At 41.3% G+C, this 16,908-nt stretch overlaps 1 protein-coding gene across 1 annotated transcript in view; it reads left to right on the plus strand.

Annotated features, from left to right (window-relative positions):
• Positions 1-16,908, plus strand: part of LOC124805575 (myrosinase 1-like) — a 58,766-nt gene that overhangs the window by 28,473 nt on the left and 13,385 nt on the right. The window contains exons 2-3 of the mRNA XM_047266142.1: positions 12,415-12,562; positions 15,918-16,033. Of these exons, the coding sequence (XP_047122098.1) occupies positions 12,415-12,562; positions 15,918-16,033 (264 nt within the window). The remainder of the gene's footprint in view (positions 1-12,414; positions 12,563-15,917; positions 16,034-16,908) is intronic.

The following is a 16,908-nucleotide window of genomic DNA, read 5'->3' on the forward strand; positions in this document are numbered from 1 at the left end:
AGCAGGAGTGGACTTTATGTATCATCGCACTATGCCTTAGTATAGGGTGACCAAATTATTTTCGGTGAAAACCGGGACACATTCACCCGGGTGCCAATGGACACCTTACTCCACATGTACCCAGGTTTCTTAATTTTAAATATTAATATTTTGTTGATACATTTTGTTAACCCAATTATTATTACTAATAAGAGGATACAAAAGATTGATATAATCTAGATTATCTGTATAAGAAATGACATTTAATAAACGTATACAATAATAAAGAAATGTATTACGATTTCACAGCAATTCAACTTTTAATCAATTAATATTAACATGAGCTTTAATATTACTGAGCACTTGTAGAGGGAATTGACTGTCCTTGGAGAAAAGGGTATTTTTCACTGTCTCCAGCCTTCTTGATCATGTCTTTGTTCTTTGAGACACAGTGATATAACTAGGCACAATCCATTTTATAGTTGTGCATGATCTGCAGGATTGCTTCAAGAGAGTCCATCTCCATTCTGTTTCTTTCATCAGTCCACTGAATGAAAATATTTTTTCCACATTGGCATTTAGGGCTGGGATTGCAAATAAATACCTTGCAACTATTACCAACTCAGAGTAATGCTGAAGACAGTCACAACTTTTAAAAAAACTCACCCACCTCTCATGACATTCAAATGGTGTTTTTTTTTTTCATCATTCCACTTGCGAAGACTTTCTGCAACAAAATTTGCCAGTATTCCGAACTGAACAAAGAGAATAGAATCATCGATTTCAATCTCTTTACTCTTCAAATACGAAACTGTCTCTTCAACACCTTCCCATTTTGGCACTCTCTACAGTAACATCCGATCAAACACCGGCGATGAGAGTAAATATGAGGCGCTCCACTTAATGAGATATTCTACACAAGTGTCATAAAGCTTGTTATCTTCTTCTCTAAAACTCCTTTCCGCTGCTTCTGATACTTTTGCTCTTTTAAGGACAGATTTAACATTAAAAGAAATGAACTGCTGTTCTCACCTCTTAGTAACAGTTTCCAGAGTATTTTTCAAAACATCATTTACCTGTATCACACTTTTCGTGCTTCCCTCAATTTCCTGTATCCCATGCTGCAAAGTGCTCAGCTGACTGTGAATGAACCATAAGTAGGCTTCTCTTAAAGGGTCACAGAAAAACTGAACCAATATTTTGGGGGCTTTGTCTTCATTTAGGAAAATATCTTTTAATGGTTCAAACAGGCGGATTACTCTTTCAACTGCTGGAAACAGTGATAACCAACGAGTTTTCGAATGACACATTACATTCATATATGCAGTTCCCACATAATCACAGAACTCCTTATGCCTCTCTGTTCTAACAGTATAGATGTAAAAGTGTGAGTATACCTTCATGACGATAGTTTCAACATCACAGCTTAAACTGTCAGCAGATGTCTGCAAGCTATTGTGTAAAACATGTGCAGGGCACCCTGTACCTTCAATGTCTTCATGCAATGTTGCCTTTAATTTGGTAAATACGTTGCATTTGCCTTGTCTTTTTAAACCATCAAAGTTTGTGTTGGTGTTGTCTCCACAAAATGCCACACATTTATTTTTCTCAAGATCAAACATTTTGATAGTATTCATAAAAAATCTTGAAATTTCGTCAGATGTTTCATGAGGTAGGGAACTCACCTTCAAAAGTTTGGTCTGAATTCCCTGATTAATATCAAAAAACTGTAAAACAAACGGAAATATTTTAGTGGCCTTATGATTGCTGGCATCAGTGGATATCCCGTAGAAAGAAGACTTTTTGATGTATTCAAGACTTTCCTTTACACTCTGGGGAGCCATAACGCCTTTCATTAAGGCTGACACTTCAGTTCTTGTAGAAACTAAACTTTTTTGCAATGGAAGAATCATCAAACGTAATGCCGTTAAGCGTATTAGTGCAATCACTAGATCTCTAAGTTCAGTGATGTTTTACCGTGTGGTAGGCTAGTGTAAGCTCGGCTGCTCGATCTTTCGTCTCTTCACTTGACTGATGTTTCACAAAATAAATTTGTAGAGTTTTACTGCAGCTCGGTGCACTGTATCTGTTATGTGTTTCTTTGACCTGATGCGATCAACTATGTCGGAACATCCACCATGACATATACTAATAAAACAGTTACATACGGAACACTGCTTCGTAATCAAAACGACCTTTCTTAATGATATTCCATTGTTTGGAATAACAGTCACTGAACTTGCAAGCACGTTTCGGCATTGCGTTTCGCAGTACTGCAGTAATAATACCATTAATATGAGAAAACACTATTGCAGTTTGTCTGACAAAACATCAACTACTACACTGTTCTGACAATGAGTGTGTGAGTAAGTGGGCGACAATCGGACGGTTTCATAGCTCTGTTACAATAATACAACTTACTACTTGTTGGCCAAAGTACCGCTCAAAGTAAATTATTGCCTGAGTGTATCAATACTGATACTGTCATTACTAGTATGGGACGATGAAGGTTTTAGATAAATAAGCTAAAATATATTAATTTCTTGTGTTGTATTTCCTTTAATATAGCGAAATCCCAAAAAATTGAGAAATTTTCATTGAATGTATTTAAAAACTGAATTCCCGGACTTTTGAGCGTCCCGAAACAAATTTTCGGGACACCGGAACACAGGGATGAAAACCGGGACAACCCCTGTTTTCCGGAACGTTTGGTCACCCTACCTTAGTAATAAAGAGAAAGTACATTAAAATTTCATCCTTGATGCGGAACTTTTTCACTCATTTCAGTATTTATGAGGTCATATCTCTTCAACTATGTGTCGTATAATGATATGTTTGTGTAGGTACGGATTATGTGGATACTGTCTGCAAAATATGTTCTGAACAGAGTTAGCAGAAAAGACGTGATAAATTTAAAGGCCATCCACAAAGCAACAGCTTTTTTCGCATTTCAGGGAGTTTATAACGTCATCCTGTGAACCACCTGTGGTACCCCGATATAATTTTGTTGGTGCATTTAACGGAATATGTAGATACTGTCTGCAAACTGTTTTCCGAATAGAACTAGTGATAAATAAATAATAAATTTAAACGTGATGCATGACGCAACACTTTTTGACGCATCTCATTCTGTATGAAGTCACATTTCCTGAAACATGATAGGTATCTATTTATTACTCTGCAGTAGTTGGTGCCTGACAGTAAGATATATGTGTACCAAGTGTCGTTGAAATCGGTCTAGTTGTTTAGGAAGAGATGTGGAACATACAAAAATAAACACGCACACACTTAAAAGTACATACGATGGGCAGTCAAATGAAAATCGAACACCCGCCACTACGTGACCGTGCAATGATTCCTTTCAAACATTCAAAAGTAATCACCATGCGTTGGGAATTTTATCCCACTGGGAGAAGAGCCGATCAATTCATTATTCGTATAAGATGTTTGACGCTAACAGTTCCACATCCGCACCCACTCTTGCATATTTCCAGCTGAAACCGACGGTCACGTTTATCTTTCTTCAGGTCTCCAAAGATGTGAACATTGCATGGTGAAAGATCCAGGCTGTTCAAAGAATGCTGCAGTGATTCACAATCAAACTGCTGAAGGGCGGCCTTCATTCAGCTGGTGGTGTGAGAACGGACGTTGTGGAATATAAGGGCCATCTAGACGAGTGTGAAACCACAGTGAATGTGCAATACTGTGAAGACACTCTGCAGGAGCTACGACACGCCATGAAGTCGAAACGCCCAGGAGTACATCCTGTTGCATCATTACGCCCACCCCATATTGTCAATCGGACGACGGCTACGCCTCAGCGGTTTGGTTTAGAAACACTGCAGTATCCTCCATACAGCCCTGATCTTTACCGTGTTATTTTTAGGTCTTTGGCGACCTGAAGAGACATGCCTGGATGTCGTTTTCATGCGGACGGGTAAGAGCGATACTGGGTGAGACGAATACTCGGACATCCGCGGCCAAACTCTTTCTACTAAACAGGGATTGATCGTTTCGTCTCCTAGTGGAATCAATGTCTTAACATGGACGGTGATTGCTTTTGAGTGCGTTCCATGGTACTCTTGTGGCTTGTGTTTGGTTTTCATTAGACTACCCCTCATATATCCCTTTATATAACATGTGTGGATTAAAATTTCTTTAGGAGAAGGTGTTGCAATTAAAATATTACTGCACAGGCACCCAATTTATGAAATATAATGACTTTATTTTTTGGGAAACTGTATGTTCATAGAATTTTGATGACTCACACAATTGTTCCAAAACTTATAGCCAGTTGTTGCCTTTTTAATTGGGAATTATTATTTACCTAAGCGATCAGTCATTTATTTCCAAGTAATGGTTGACAAACATCCATTTCCCAGGATCAGCGTTGCTAAAGATCGGAAAACTGATAAAAAAGCCTCTGCTGATGTCGCTGTGTGATCCGCGGATTAAAAAGTTACTTCAGTACCTCTCCGATAACATCGCTAAGAACATAGGAAAACGCTATAGAAATATGCTGATTAACGGACGATAAAAGGAAATTAACTGATATCTATTTCCGGATATTCAAACAACCTACGAAATTATAGCCCAGAACACTATATATAGCACCTTGCAGCTGCTCATTGAAACCCGCTGGCGATTTCCAACGAAGAGGTTGCTGATCACCTTTACGGCAGTGTTAGTCGTTGTTTCCGCGCAGACAGCCTCTAATCGATTCCCGGATGACTTCATGTTTGGAGCTACAACATCCGCATATTAGATCGAAGGAGCCTGGAATGAAGATGATGGGTTCAGAAGCGTTAAGTGTATTCCGCCGGCAAAGTGACAACGAGGGAAAAAAACTATGTATTCGAGCACGGGCCATTACATTTAGGTTTATAACGTGTGCGTTCAATATACTGCTTATTGTTGCTTATGCAAAACCAAGGCAATAACGTATTTCCATGACAATAGTTGATAGGTGTATTATTTACTGTGATGTTCTTGCTCGCATTTACAGGCAAGGGAGAGAGAGCATCCAGGTCAACTTCTTCCAAAACCATCCACTTTTCATTCTAGAACAGAACGGAGACGTTGCCTGCGATTCTTACCATAAGTACAAGGAAGATGTTCAGATGCTGAAGGTGCTCAACGTAAGTACAATTTACAGCGGCAAGCATGCTAACTTCTTTTTTTGCAGCGATTTAAAAAAACTTGTGACTTATGTGTTCACTATGAGTTCCATACACAATATTTCATAGAAGCTACGATTTAAGAAAAGGGGCACCTGGTCGTTTTAAGACATTATTTGCTTTGAGTAAACGTCAATGGGCGAACTTAATAGAAAATCTGAAATACCTACAAAATTATTAAAACAATGCGTAGGAAAATCTATAATCAGGAACGAGATTCGTTTCAGATTCATGTAGCGTCCTGTTGGGAAGTCAGCAAGCAGTTAGTTTAAACAAATAAAATACTATGTTCAATCGAGAAATAGTTACCGCTTTTTAACTGTAGCTGACAAAATTGTTGGACGTGAGGTCCGCCAGTTATGCAAAGCACCGTTTTTTCTCAGTACCCACACATGTTTCGGCACCATTGTGCCATCATCAGTGGGTTTTCGTTCTTATTTATTCTGCAATGTGATCATTTTTGTTAAATGATTATAAAATTATGTGCGTCTTTAGACCAAGCAACAGATCGTTTCTTTTTCTAAATACCTTTATGTTTGGCGTATATGAATTTCTAAATCATTTGTGTGTTAATTACTTCAAAAAGAAACGATCTGTTCTTTGAAATAAAGATGCACGTATTTTAATAATGATTTAACAAAAATGTTCACATTGCAGAATAAATCAAAACGAAAACCCACTGATGATGGCACGTTGGTGCCGTAACATGTTTGGGTACTGAGAAAAAACGGTGTTTTGCATAACTGACGGACCTCACATCCAACAAATTTAACTGCTAACACGGCCAATACAAAGAAATGCAAATCAAAATTATGAATATGTAGCAGACAAAGTAGAACAAAATTAGAACAGTTTCGTTAAAACAAAAACGAATGTAAGATTGTTGTCGTCAAGGGACGACTTCAATATTCATGGAAATAAATCTCTAAACGTATAGTACGGGAAAGGAATTCGGCTGGTTCCTTTTCAAACAAAAAATTTTAAAATTGCATTTAATAGTCTTAGGCAAACTATGGAAAATAATGATGAAAAGTGCATCCGAACCCCGCTCGTCACATATACGAGTTAGCGCTTTTACTAGTGTGCCATATTCCCTTTCTTCCGAAACTCTCATAGGTATGCATGTAGTGTCGTGATACATAGTGGAACACGCACACTGATCATCCAGAACATTACGGCCACCTATGTAATAGCTGGTAGATCCACCTCCGGCACGGAAAACAGCAGTGACGCGCCGTGGCGTGTAAGCAGTGAGACCTTGGTAGGTCGCTGGAGGGAAATGGCACCTGGCGAGCTGGAGGGCCAGCACATGAACTGGAACTCGCCACTGTGTTCCTCGAATCCCTGCATCACACTTATGGCCTTGTGATATGTCGCATTTTCTTGTTGAAAAATGCCAATGCCGTTGAGAAACATGACCTGCATGAAGGGGCGAATGTGGTTTGCAACCAGTGTACGCTACTTCTTGGCCATCGTGGTGCCTTGCACGAGCTCGATTGGACCCATAGATGCCCACGTGAGCGTTCCAAAGAGCGTAATGGAGCCGCCGCCAGCTTGTCTGAGTTCTGCAGTACAGGTTTCAAGAAACCGTTGACCTGCAAAATTACGGATTCACGCCGACCCGTCGGCTTGATGAAGAAGGTATCGGGATTCATGAGACCATGCAACGTTCTGCCACTGAGGCAACGTCCAGTGCCGATGGTCACGTGCCCATTTCAGTCGTAGTTGCCGATGTAGTGGTGCTAACACTGACTCATCCATGATTCGTCGGCTGCGGAGGCCCATCGTTAGTGTTCGGTGCACTGTGTGTTCAGGGATCTATTCAAGCACACTTACACTCTGCCACTCATTAAAGTCTGATGTTAGTTCCGCCACAATTCGCCACCTGTCCTGTTTTACTAGTCTGCCCAGCCCACGACGTCCGACATCTGTATTGCGGGGTGGCTGCCCAACCCTGGAAGTTGTTCCACGTTGGTTTCGCCATGTGTTGAAGACCCTCAGCTCAGCATTCCTCGAACACTCGAAAAGTCGTGTAGTTTACGAAATGCTCTTGCCGAGCCTCCTGGGCATCACAATCTGCCCTCCATGAAACGCAGTTCTCGCGCCTTCCCCCATTCTGCATACGGACAGCACGCTCACTGATAGTACGTGCACCGAGTGTGTGTCTGACTAGCAGTCATTCGCCGTCAGGTGAAGCTGCCACCGCCTGGACGGCCTTTTACCGCTAGTAGGTCGATGGTCTTAATGTTCTGGTTCATGAGTGTACGTGGGTGATGTGTGCTTCTGGAGTACTTTGGTATTATTACGTTACTGCGGAAGTCGATTGGTGCCACGTAGTATTACTGCTCAACTGCGGCCTTCGTAACAAGGAGATTTGTCGGGGCTGATCTAAGGGTAACACATGTTGCTCGACTGCATATATATTGTGGCCTCACATCACTTTGACTAAATTATTTGTTACGTAATAAGTTTCACACGTTGCTATGGCATTGCCACGTACATCAGTTCCACCTCGGTTAATCCTAAAGTAACATGGAGCAGGCAGCCAGCACTGGATGCTCATTGGATGCCTTCCCAGCAATTGACAGTTACATGGCATGTCATTCAGTATTTGACAATTGATGGCTCTTGTCTACCCCACTACTCGAAGAACTGAAGTGAAATAACACTTTATTGTAGACAATGTACTATTTGTATTCGAGGTTGAGAAATCGGGTTGGGGGAACGTTGTTTCCATTCGCAAAGTGTCATTCCATAAAAAAAAAAAAATTAAAAAAAAATCTGTCCTTCTGTAGCAACCACTGACCATGGAATGTTGGATTGTTCCTCATAAAATTATGGCCACAATTTGCAGTATTTGGATGACGCATTCACTTGTCACATAGGTGGCCTCTTGGGTGCTGTATTCTAATGAAGAGATGCACATCATGGGCTTGTCGGTTCGTGTTCCTTCGATGCTGATAGACATTCTCCATTTCGAATACCTCGGTTAACTGCCTGAATATCATTTTGGCATGCATCACCCTATGTTATATATGACAAGCTCATGCTCTGCCCTTATCTTGTAGCAAATGTGTACAGCAGCTCATGAGTCCACGCAGACGATAACCACTGGCGGACATTCTACTCCTTATCCGCGACTTGTCAACCGGCAAAGAAGTATGCTTACTCATCGACTGTTGGGTCGAGAAAACAATCACATGTACATGTCCTCGGATGGAAGAAATAGTTACACGCTCCGCTGCAGAACGAAAATTACGTTCCGGAAACAGTCCCCAGGCAAAGCCATGTCTCCGCAATATCATTTCCTCCAGGAGAGCTAGTTCTGCAAGGTTCACAGGAGAGCTTCTGTGAAGTTTGAAAGATAGGATACAAGGTACTAGGGGGGCGTAAAGTTGTGAGAGCAGGACATCAATTGTACTTGGGTAGCTCTGTCGGTATAGCACTTGCCACTGAATGGCAAAGGGGCGAGCTCGAGCCTCGGTCTGACACATAGTTTTAATCTGCCAGGAAATTTTCAGTTTTATCCTGACCAGTTTCATCTAAAAGTTTTACAGGGCTATCTTAGTGCTTAAAATGAATCCTATTAATGCAAATTGTATTCACGAAGGATCAGATCATTTTTTTCTGTGTGAGTCACTTGCGGAGTTAAACAATAAGCAGGGTACTGTTAGAAATCTTATTCGGCTTAAAAATATTCATGTTCTGTTCGGATTTATCGACTTGGAGAAAGTGTTTGCCAATGTCAAATGGTGCAAATGTTCGATGTTCTGAGAAAAATAGGGGAAACCTATAGGGAAAGAAGGGTAACATACAATATGTGCAAGAGCAAAGAGTAAACAATAAGAGTTAAAGATTAAGAACGATGTGCTCAGATTAAAATGGGTGTAAGACAGGGCTGTAGTCCTTCTTCCCTACTGTTCAATTTCTACATCGAAGAGGCAATTACGAAAGGATATCAGTGTTAAGATTAAAAAGGATGTAAGACAGGGCTGCAGTCCTTCTTCCCTACTGTTCACTCTCTACATCGAAGAGGCAATTACGAAAGGATATCAGTGTCAAGATTTACAGATGACATTGCTATCCTCAGTGACAATGAAATACAGGGTGTACCGAATGGAATGAACAGTCAAATGAGTACTGAATATGGATTGAAAGTAGATAGAGAAAAGACGAAAGCAAAGAGAAGTAGTAGAAATGAGAACAGCAAGAAATATAACATTAGGACTGGTGATCACGAAGTAGGTGACGTTAAGGAGTTCTGCTATCTATTCAGGAAAATGAGCAATGTCAGATGGAGCAAGGAGGACATCAAAAGCTAACTAGCACTATCAAACACGGCATTCATTGCCAAGGGATGCCTGTTGAAATGATGGGATTTACACTGCTGGCCACCGTAAATGCAACACCAAGAAAGACAAGAGGTACTACAACAAAATTTATTTTGTAGATAACATGTTGACCAAGTATCAAATGATTACGTTTACAGACGTCTGTGACATGTGGTTCCTGCCAGAATCAGTAGCCAGAATAGCCGCCATTGTTGGAGATCACCGCTGCCACACGTCTCGGCATTGAGTCAAAGAGACGTTGGATGTGTTCCTGGGGTACAGCAGCCTAAGCAGCTTCCAAAAGATCATCTGGTGTGGCAGCTGGGGATGTAATCTGGGTCACTCGTTGAGCAACCATGGGCCACATGTTTTCTATCGGCGAAAGAATCGGAGAGCGAGCCGGCCAGGGAAGCAATTCAATCTGGTTATTGACGAAGAACCTTTGGACAATGCGTGCCACGTGTGGTCGCGCATTATCCTGTTGAAATATTGCTGTGGCCGAGCCCTGAAGGTAAGGAAGGACAACTGGCTCCAGCACCTCGGATATGTAGCGCCGGCTATTTAAAGTACCAGCAATGCGTACTAGAGGCGTGCGAGAGTAATATCCAATACCGCCCCATACCATAATACCCGGTGCAAGACCAGTGTGGCGGTGCATAATGCAGCTGTCCAGCTTCCTCTCTCCACGGTGTCTCCACACTCGAATCCGACCATTGTGGTGCTGCAGACAGAAGCGTGCCTCGTCAGTAAAGACGTCATTCCATTCTGCCGTCCACATCCGTCTGTCATCACACCATTGGCGACGGAGACGTCTGTGGTTCTGCGTCAATGGTAGACGAAGCAATGGACGTCTTGCGGACAGACCACTCTGCTGTAAAAGGCGTCGAATGGTACGCGCAGACACTGGATGATGCGTTACAGACGCAATGTGCTGTGCTATGGTTCGGGATGTCACTGAGCGATCCATCACTGCCATGCGCACAATTTGCCTATCAGCATGTGCAGTGGTGCACCGAGGTGCATCCAACGGTCACATTTCCGCATTACAGTTGTTTGGTTTCGTCCAACACGACTAGCGAATTCTCTGTATGATAATTCACAATCTCGGTAAGCCACTATCCTTCCTCTGTCGAACTCGGATACTTGATCAAACGATGTTCGCTGTTGTCTACGAGGCATAACTGATCGTCTTGTGAAACAACCACAGGGTAAACACACGTGCCGAACGTACACTCGTCGAAATCGCCAAGCCTTAAATGTCGCTATGAGGTGGCGCCACAGGCGCGCGTGATGTGCGTCTGCGCTGAAATTCTAACCAGTTGCATATCTCATCGCTGCAATCGCATTGTGTAAATTTCACTTGATTCGGATGCTTCCTTCAGGGTGTTGCATTTACGGTGGCCAGCAGTGTATTTTCAGGAAGAGATTTCTGAGATTGAACGTTTGGAGCACAGAGTTGTATGGTACTGAATCATGGATTGGGTGAAAACTGGAGTGGAAGGGTATCAAAGCATTTGAGATGTGGTGTTACGGGATAATATTGAAAATTAAGTGGACTTGAAGGGCAATGAATGAGGAGGTTCTCTACCGAAATGGCGAGGAAAAGAATACATGTAAATCAATCACAAAAAGAAGGGACAGGATAGCAGAACATCGTCAAGACATCAGGGAGTAACCTCCATGGTACTAGAGGGAGGTGTAGAGGATAAAAGCGCAAGAGGAGCGCAATGATTGGAACACACCCGCAATAATAGAGGGCCAAGGTTGCAAGTGCTACTGTGGGATGAGGAGTTTGGTACAGGAGAGGAATTCTGATGACCCGAAAAAAGGTAACTTCGGATATTTTAGAATTAGGAAAAAAAAGTTCGCCAATGGTTCGTTAGTTATCTAGAAACTGTGAAGCAGAAACCTGTCTTCAGTATAAATATGTAACAAGTTTGAATCTTATCGCGATGTTGCAAGGCCGTGGATGCTACAGGTTCAAGTTCTAAGACTTTTATTTTCCTTAATACACATCAATAACAAATGACCAAATATAAGAGATTACTACTTTTTCGTCTTCTGCGCATGAGGCAAGTTTAGTTTTTAAAGACGTGAATGGCAGTATAAATAATTTAGCAATATCTATAGTAGTCTACAGTTAGTTAACTGTTGCTTATTTGCATTAGAACTCGTTCTTACACTTTCGGTAATGAAGTCGTATAATATATGTTTTTGTATGCCAAATGTTGTAAATGAAACGGAACGTATTCCGTGCATTAGGATTGGAAGTTATATTTTTAAAACGACCTACAGAGCTACTTAGTGATGGGCACGAATATCAATGGTGAATCGATTTGCTCTTCTAAATCATGAAATCAAGATAAATAAGCGATGTCTACTGGGTTTACAAGTCTAGAAATAAAATTATTAGTATGTTATTTATTACAGCACTTTGTTTCTACTTACACCATAATAATTTCATATAACGAAATAAAAATTTTGTAACTATGTGAAGAAATACACAAAATAAAAATTTAGATAAAAGTCTGTTTTATGTTGGAGAACTTTGGATAAGCTGAAATTATAGTTTCTGATCCATCAGTATTATTATGTGCACCAATTTAATGACTTCACACACTGATCTATGTAACATTATCTAATTTATACTCACGTGGTTGCTTTGACATACTTCGCAGGTAGCGTGGGAATATGGATTGGCCTGAACCAGAGACTAACTCGACAGAGGATGCAGAGGCAGCTGAAAGAGCATGACAGTTTGTGGTGGGTACTGTAGCTCTGTTGTCAACCAGTTGGATCCCCTGTAACTTTTAAATGTAGTGTTAGTTTGTTAGAGATTTTTACAGATAGTATTCACGTGACTTTAAAGGTTTGTATGTAGGACATTGATGTTTGTGAGAAAACTGACGTGTAATTCTATATTGCAGATGGGTATGTTTGGTCATCCTATTTACATTCAGGATGGGGATTATCCAGCTGTGGTTCGACAGCAAGTGGATGCCAACAGCAAGGCTGTGGGATGGCCCCGATCAAGGCTACCAACCTTCACACAAGAAGAGATCAAGTACATTAGGGGTGAGTAACCAAATGAACAGCAGTAGAAGACCATTGGGGTTCAACAAGTGAGGACACAACGATTTCCACTTCTGCCCCGCGTGATTGTGATGTAAATAGTTATTCTCATATGTTTTTTCATCTTATATCCGTTAATTCCATCGATATTTTGCTAGTGAATGATGTCGCAACGTGAAAGTGATAGACAATTGATGTGGCGTCTCACTAGAAATTCTTGGCATACTTCAACAAGTTTTGTTGCCGACATATTGAGTAGAACAGTGATCTTGCTACATCACACATTTGCAAGAAATAAAAACTGTTTACCGGGAAAACTTCCATTTAAACATCATTTAGATTAGTTTGTTTCATACTGTGACGCTGTATGTAAGGAAGCATTCTTGACTGCATGTGAAATGTCAAGTAAGGCTCAAGACACAAATTTTTGAAACTTCTTTCTTTGAAATCCAACACTTTGTCAACCACAATGGTGATACCACAGTTTTGGACGCTACACAAGTATTGATTGTAAAGGCCATATACTGCCAACACCGTCATTCTTACTGGAATGTTAACCACATCTCCCACAATACTTGTCTAAATTATTTCACTTTAATTGCAGTTCGCTTCATGCTGGTGGAGGGGGGAGGGGGAGGGACTCTTGCTTGTTAAACACTCCCTGTACTGAAAGTGGACCTCTATGTCAGTTGCCTTCTGAGACTGCCGGTCGTTTACGAAATATAATATTCTTTGACGTATGATTAACTTTACGATGGGATTTAGGGGCAGACTATCTGAAGAAGAAGTAAATGTTAAAATTGGACTTAGGTCATAAAGAAAATTGTGAATGTGATAGCATATAAAGTAATTTCAAAATAACTGACTATGATTGACGCTCTGCAAACATAAGATTAATATACACAAATCCTTTCACTATAGTTTCTAATAGATACAAAAATACTAACGAGCATATGTTTCAGTAGGTCTCTGATATCTCGTTACTTATAGAAAAATCGAATACATGTTACTTCAACTACAATTGCAAGAGGCATTTAATGTTTGCCTTTACTGTCGCTGTATTACATGCGCCTCTGTTACAATGGCGCTGTGTCGTACGCTTTCGAATATTTTCTATAAACTTCATTCAACTGGGCATGGATTGTTCCAGTATTGTTTTCCTTCAAATACGGAAAACGTATCGTCACACTACGCTCCCCTTTATCAGTGGACTGCCAAATTTCGTTTTGCCTTCTGCGGCGGCGTGCTACTGTACTTTGTCACGGAGATACAGTGTGTACCTGGACTACAGACACACACTTGCAAACAAAGTCGAAACTATTGTCACAATTTGATTTTTTCGAGATGAATATTAAAGCTTTATGACAACCCCGTGTTTGTGACAAAAATATTACACCACATCATTTGAACCATTCCGTGTTACGTCTCCCTACGCAACCAAGACTGCATTACGAAGAGAAACTGTAAGGATTCTCTCTCTAAGGAAACTAACTATTCCAGAGGATTTGGGCTCCCGAATCAACACTATAAGTGACTCGTTACCCGGGAATTACGCACTGTGTAACTAATAATATGGGAGCAGCAGCTTCATCCCTATCAATTACAGGAAGCATCATGTTTTTCTACTCGGGACTTCGATCATCTCGTTCTGTAGCGTCCATGAACTCTGCAGCATCATCCCTATCAATTACAGGAAGCATCATGTTTTTGTACTCGGGACTTCGATCATCTCGTTCTGTAGCGTCCATGAACTCTGCAGCTCTGTATGAGCGATTCTCTCTTTCTCGCCTTTGTACTTACTACAGTTGGAATTTATTTCTCCAGAGGCGATATACACTATAATCGCAACACTCAGGTACCATCCGCTAAAGATCATCACACTAGAACATTGCAGCACTGCCTAGAAATATTTACATTGAACCTGCGTACTCACCCCTCCGTACACTGAATGTCTGCGAGACATACCCCGTCGTGCGTTTTTTCGTGTAACATATCCCACTTGAACTTCGTTCCATATCCCCTTATCCACTTTCCACGTACGTATGCATCATAATCATCAAGGGAGCACCCTGAACAAAAAATTTTCAAAGCACATTGTGTAACCCAAGGTTTTGAGGGCTGCAGGGTTCCAGTACTGATGTAGCACTCGCATTAGTACCTGAGTGGCGACAGTGAAATTTAGTGAAGGTGGTACTAAAAATGCTTGTTTTCGACAAATGGTAACAATTGAAATAGAATAGATTTGCACAAAACAAGGCCTTCTCCATTTGTTTGCTCACATCACCACAACAGCTTTCCATCTTACATAATGAAGAAGGGAAAAAATTCCAATATTAGTGCATTCGAATCTAGTGGAAGGCCTTCACAAAGGTAAACCAATGCACTAGTAGAACGCTACTGTATGGATACCTTTTGCCTTCACATCAACGTCTACATCTACATAGGTACTCCGTGACTCACCGTACTGTGCGTACTGGAGGGTACCCCGTACCACTACTTCTCATTTCTCCTCCTGTACCACTCGCAAATAGAGCGAGGGAAAGCCGACTGTCTGTACGCATCCGTATGAGACTTAATTTCTCGTATCTTATCTTCGTAATCCTTACGAGCGATGCTATTTGGCGGCGTTGATTCACAAGTAATAGCAGTGTCTTTCGAGAAACTAAAGTGATACGATTCCAAAATATTCCTGGAAACACTGAACATCTACAGATCCATTCTGCACATCACAATATTCTATCTTCTTGTAACACATAGCCAATGTCTCTTGCAATAGCTGTGTTCTGTACCATTTTAGGGATGGCGTTTACCAAACGTATCCTGCATACAGGAAGCTGGTAGTTTTCAATACTTGGATCATATAATCTTTTAGAAACATACGAAATGCAAATGTCTGTTAGTATTCGCTGTCCATTTCTTAATTCATTGCTTATGGCTGGTGAGAAATAGATGCTAATGAAATATTTGCTGATGATACAAAACAATGATTATACGATTTGAGTGGTTAAATGTAAGGTAATTTAGTGGCGACAAGATAAAATTGTGAACTGGACAAGACTTGTCCTCCACAGCAGCCTTTAGCGCGTTGTGACTACCATTTGCACTCTCCGAGTCGATATCAGGGACCGAATGAAAGATTCAAATCGGCATTGGTTACTTCCGCATGTATCTGCTTCATGATACACGTTCACGTAAATCATTATTCGTGTTCAGTTTTTATAGCATTGTCACTGCGTAATAGCAGCATCCCTTACTTGAGCGAGTGTCAAATAAAACCTTTTACATTTGCTCGTAACGCTAGAGCTTTTGTTTGGGTTTATCAGTTACTTGAACTCAGGGGAAATAATGCTTGTTACAGGTACGGCAGACTTCTTTGGGATGAATAACTACAACGCGACTTTCGTGACGCCAGACCTCAGAGGCCACAACCCTTCCAAAAAGTGGGACACCGTCGTAATTACATCGGCTCCTGAGGTAAGCTGAATATACTCCCTGAACAAGGTGTAGCAATGTGTTAGTGGAAAGACATTTGACGACATCTGAGTGTTCACAAATTGACGATTACTAAGACAAGAATATGGTGATAGCACATTTGGTATAACTCATGGCTCCATCCAGCCAGGGGAATAGGCCTTTGCATTGAAACACTGCAGGTCGTCATACACCGAAGCGCCAAAGAAACTGTAACAGGCATGCATATTCAAATACAGAGATATATAAAAAAGCGGATTACAGCGCTGTTGTCGGCAACGCCTATCTAAGACAAAAAGTGTCTGATGCAGCAGTTAGATCGATTACCGCTGCTATCAAAATTTAAGTTAGTTTGAATATGATGTTATAGTCGGTGCACGAACGACGGGACACAGCATGTCTGAGACAGCGATAAAGTGAGCATTTTCCCGTACGACAATGTCACGAGTGTACCGTGAAAATTCGGAACCCGGTAAAACATCAAATCTCAGACATAGCTGAGACTGGAAAAAGGCCCTGCAAGAACGTGACGAGCGACCACCGAAGAGAATCGTTCAGCGTGATAGAAGTGGAACCCTTTCGCAAAATGCTGCAGATTTCAAGGCTGGGCCATCAATAAGTGTCACCGTGCGATCCTCATCAACGAAACGTCATCGATATGCGCTATCGGAGCCGAATGCCTACTTGTGTATCCTTTATGACGGGACGACAAAAAGCTTTACGCCTCGCCTTGGCCAGTCAACACCGACATTGGACCGTTGATGACTTAATCATGTCTCCTGGTCGGACGAGTCTCGTTTCAAATTGTATCAAACGGATGGACGTGTACGAGTATGGAGACAACCTCATGTTTCCATTGACCGTGTGTGTCAGCAGGG

This window comes from Schistocerca piceifrons, chromosome 7 (assembly GCF_021461385.2).
Source record: "Schistocerca piceifrons isolate TAMUIC-IGC-003096 chromosome 7, iqSchPice1.1, whole genome shotgun sequence".
Taxonomy (NCBI): Eukaryota; Metazoa; Arthropoda; class Insecta; order Orthoptera; family Acrididae; genus Schistocerca; species Schistocerca piceifrons.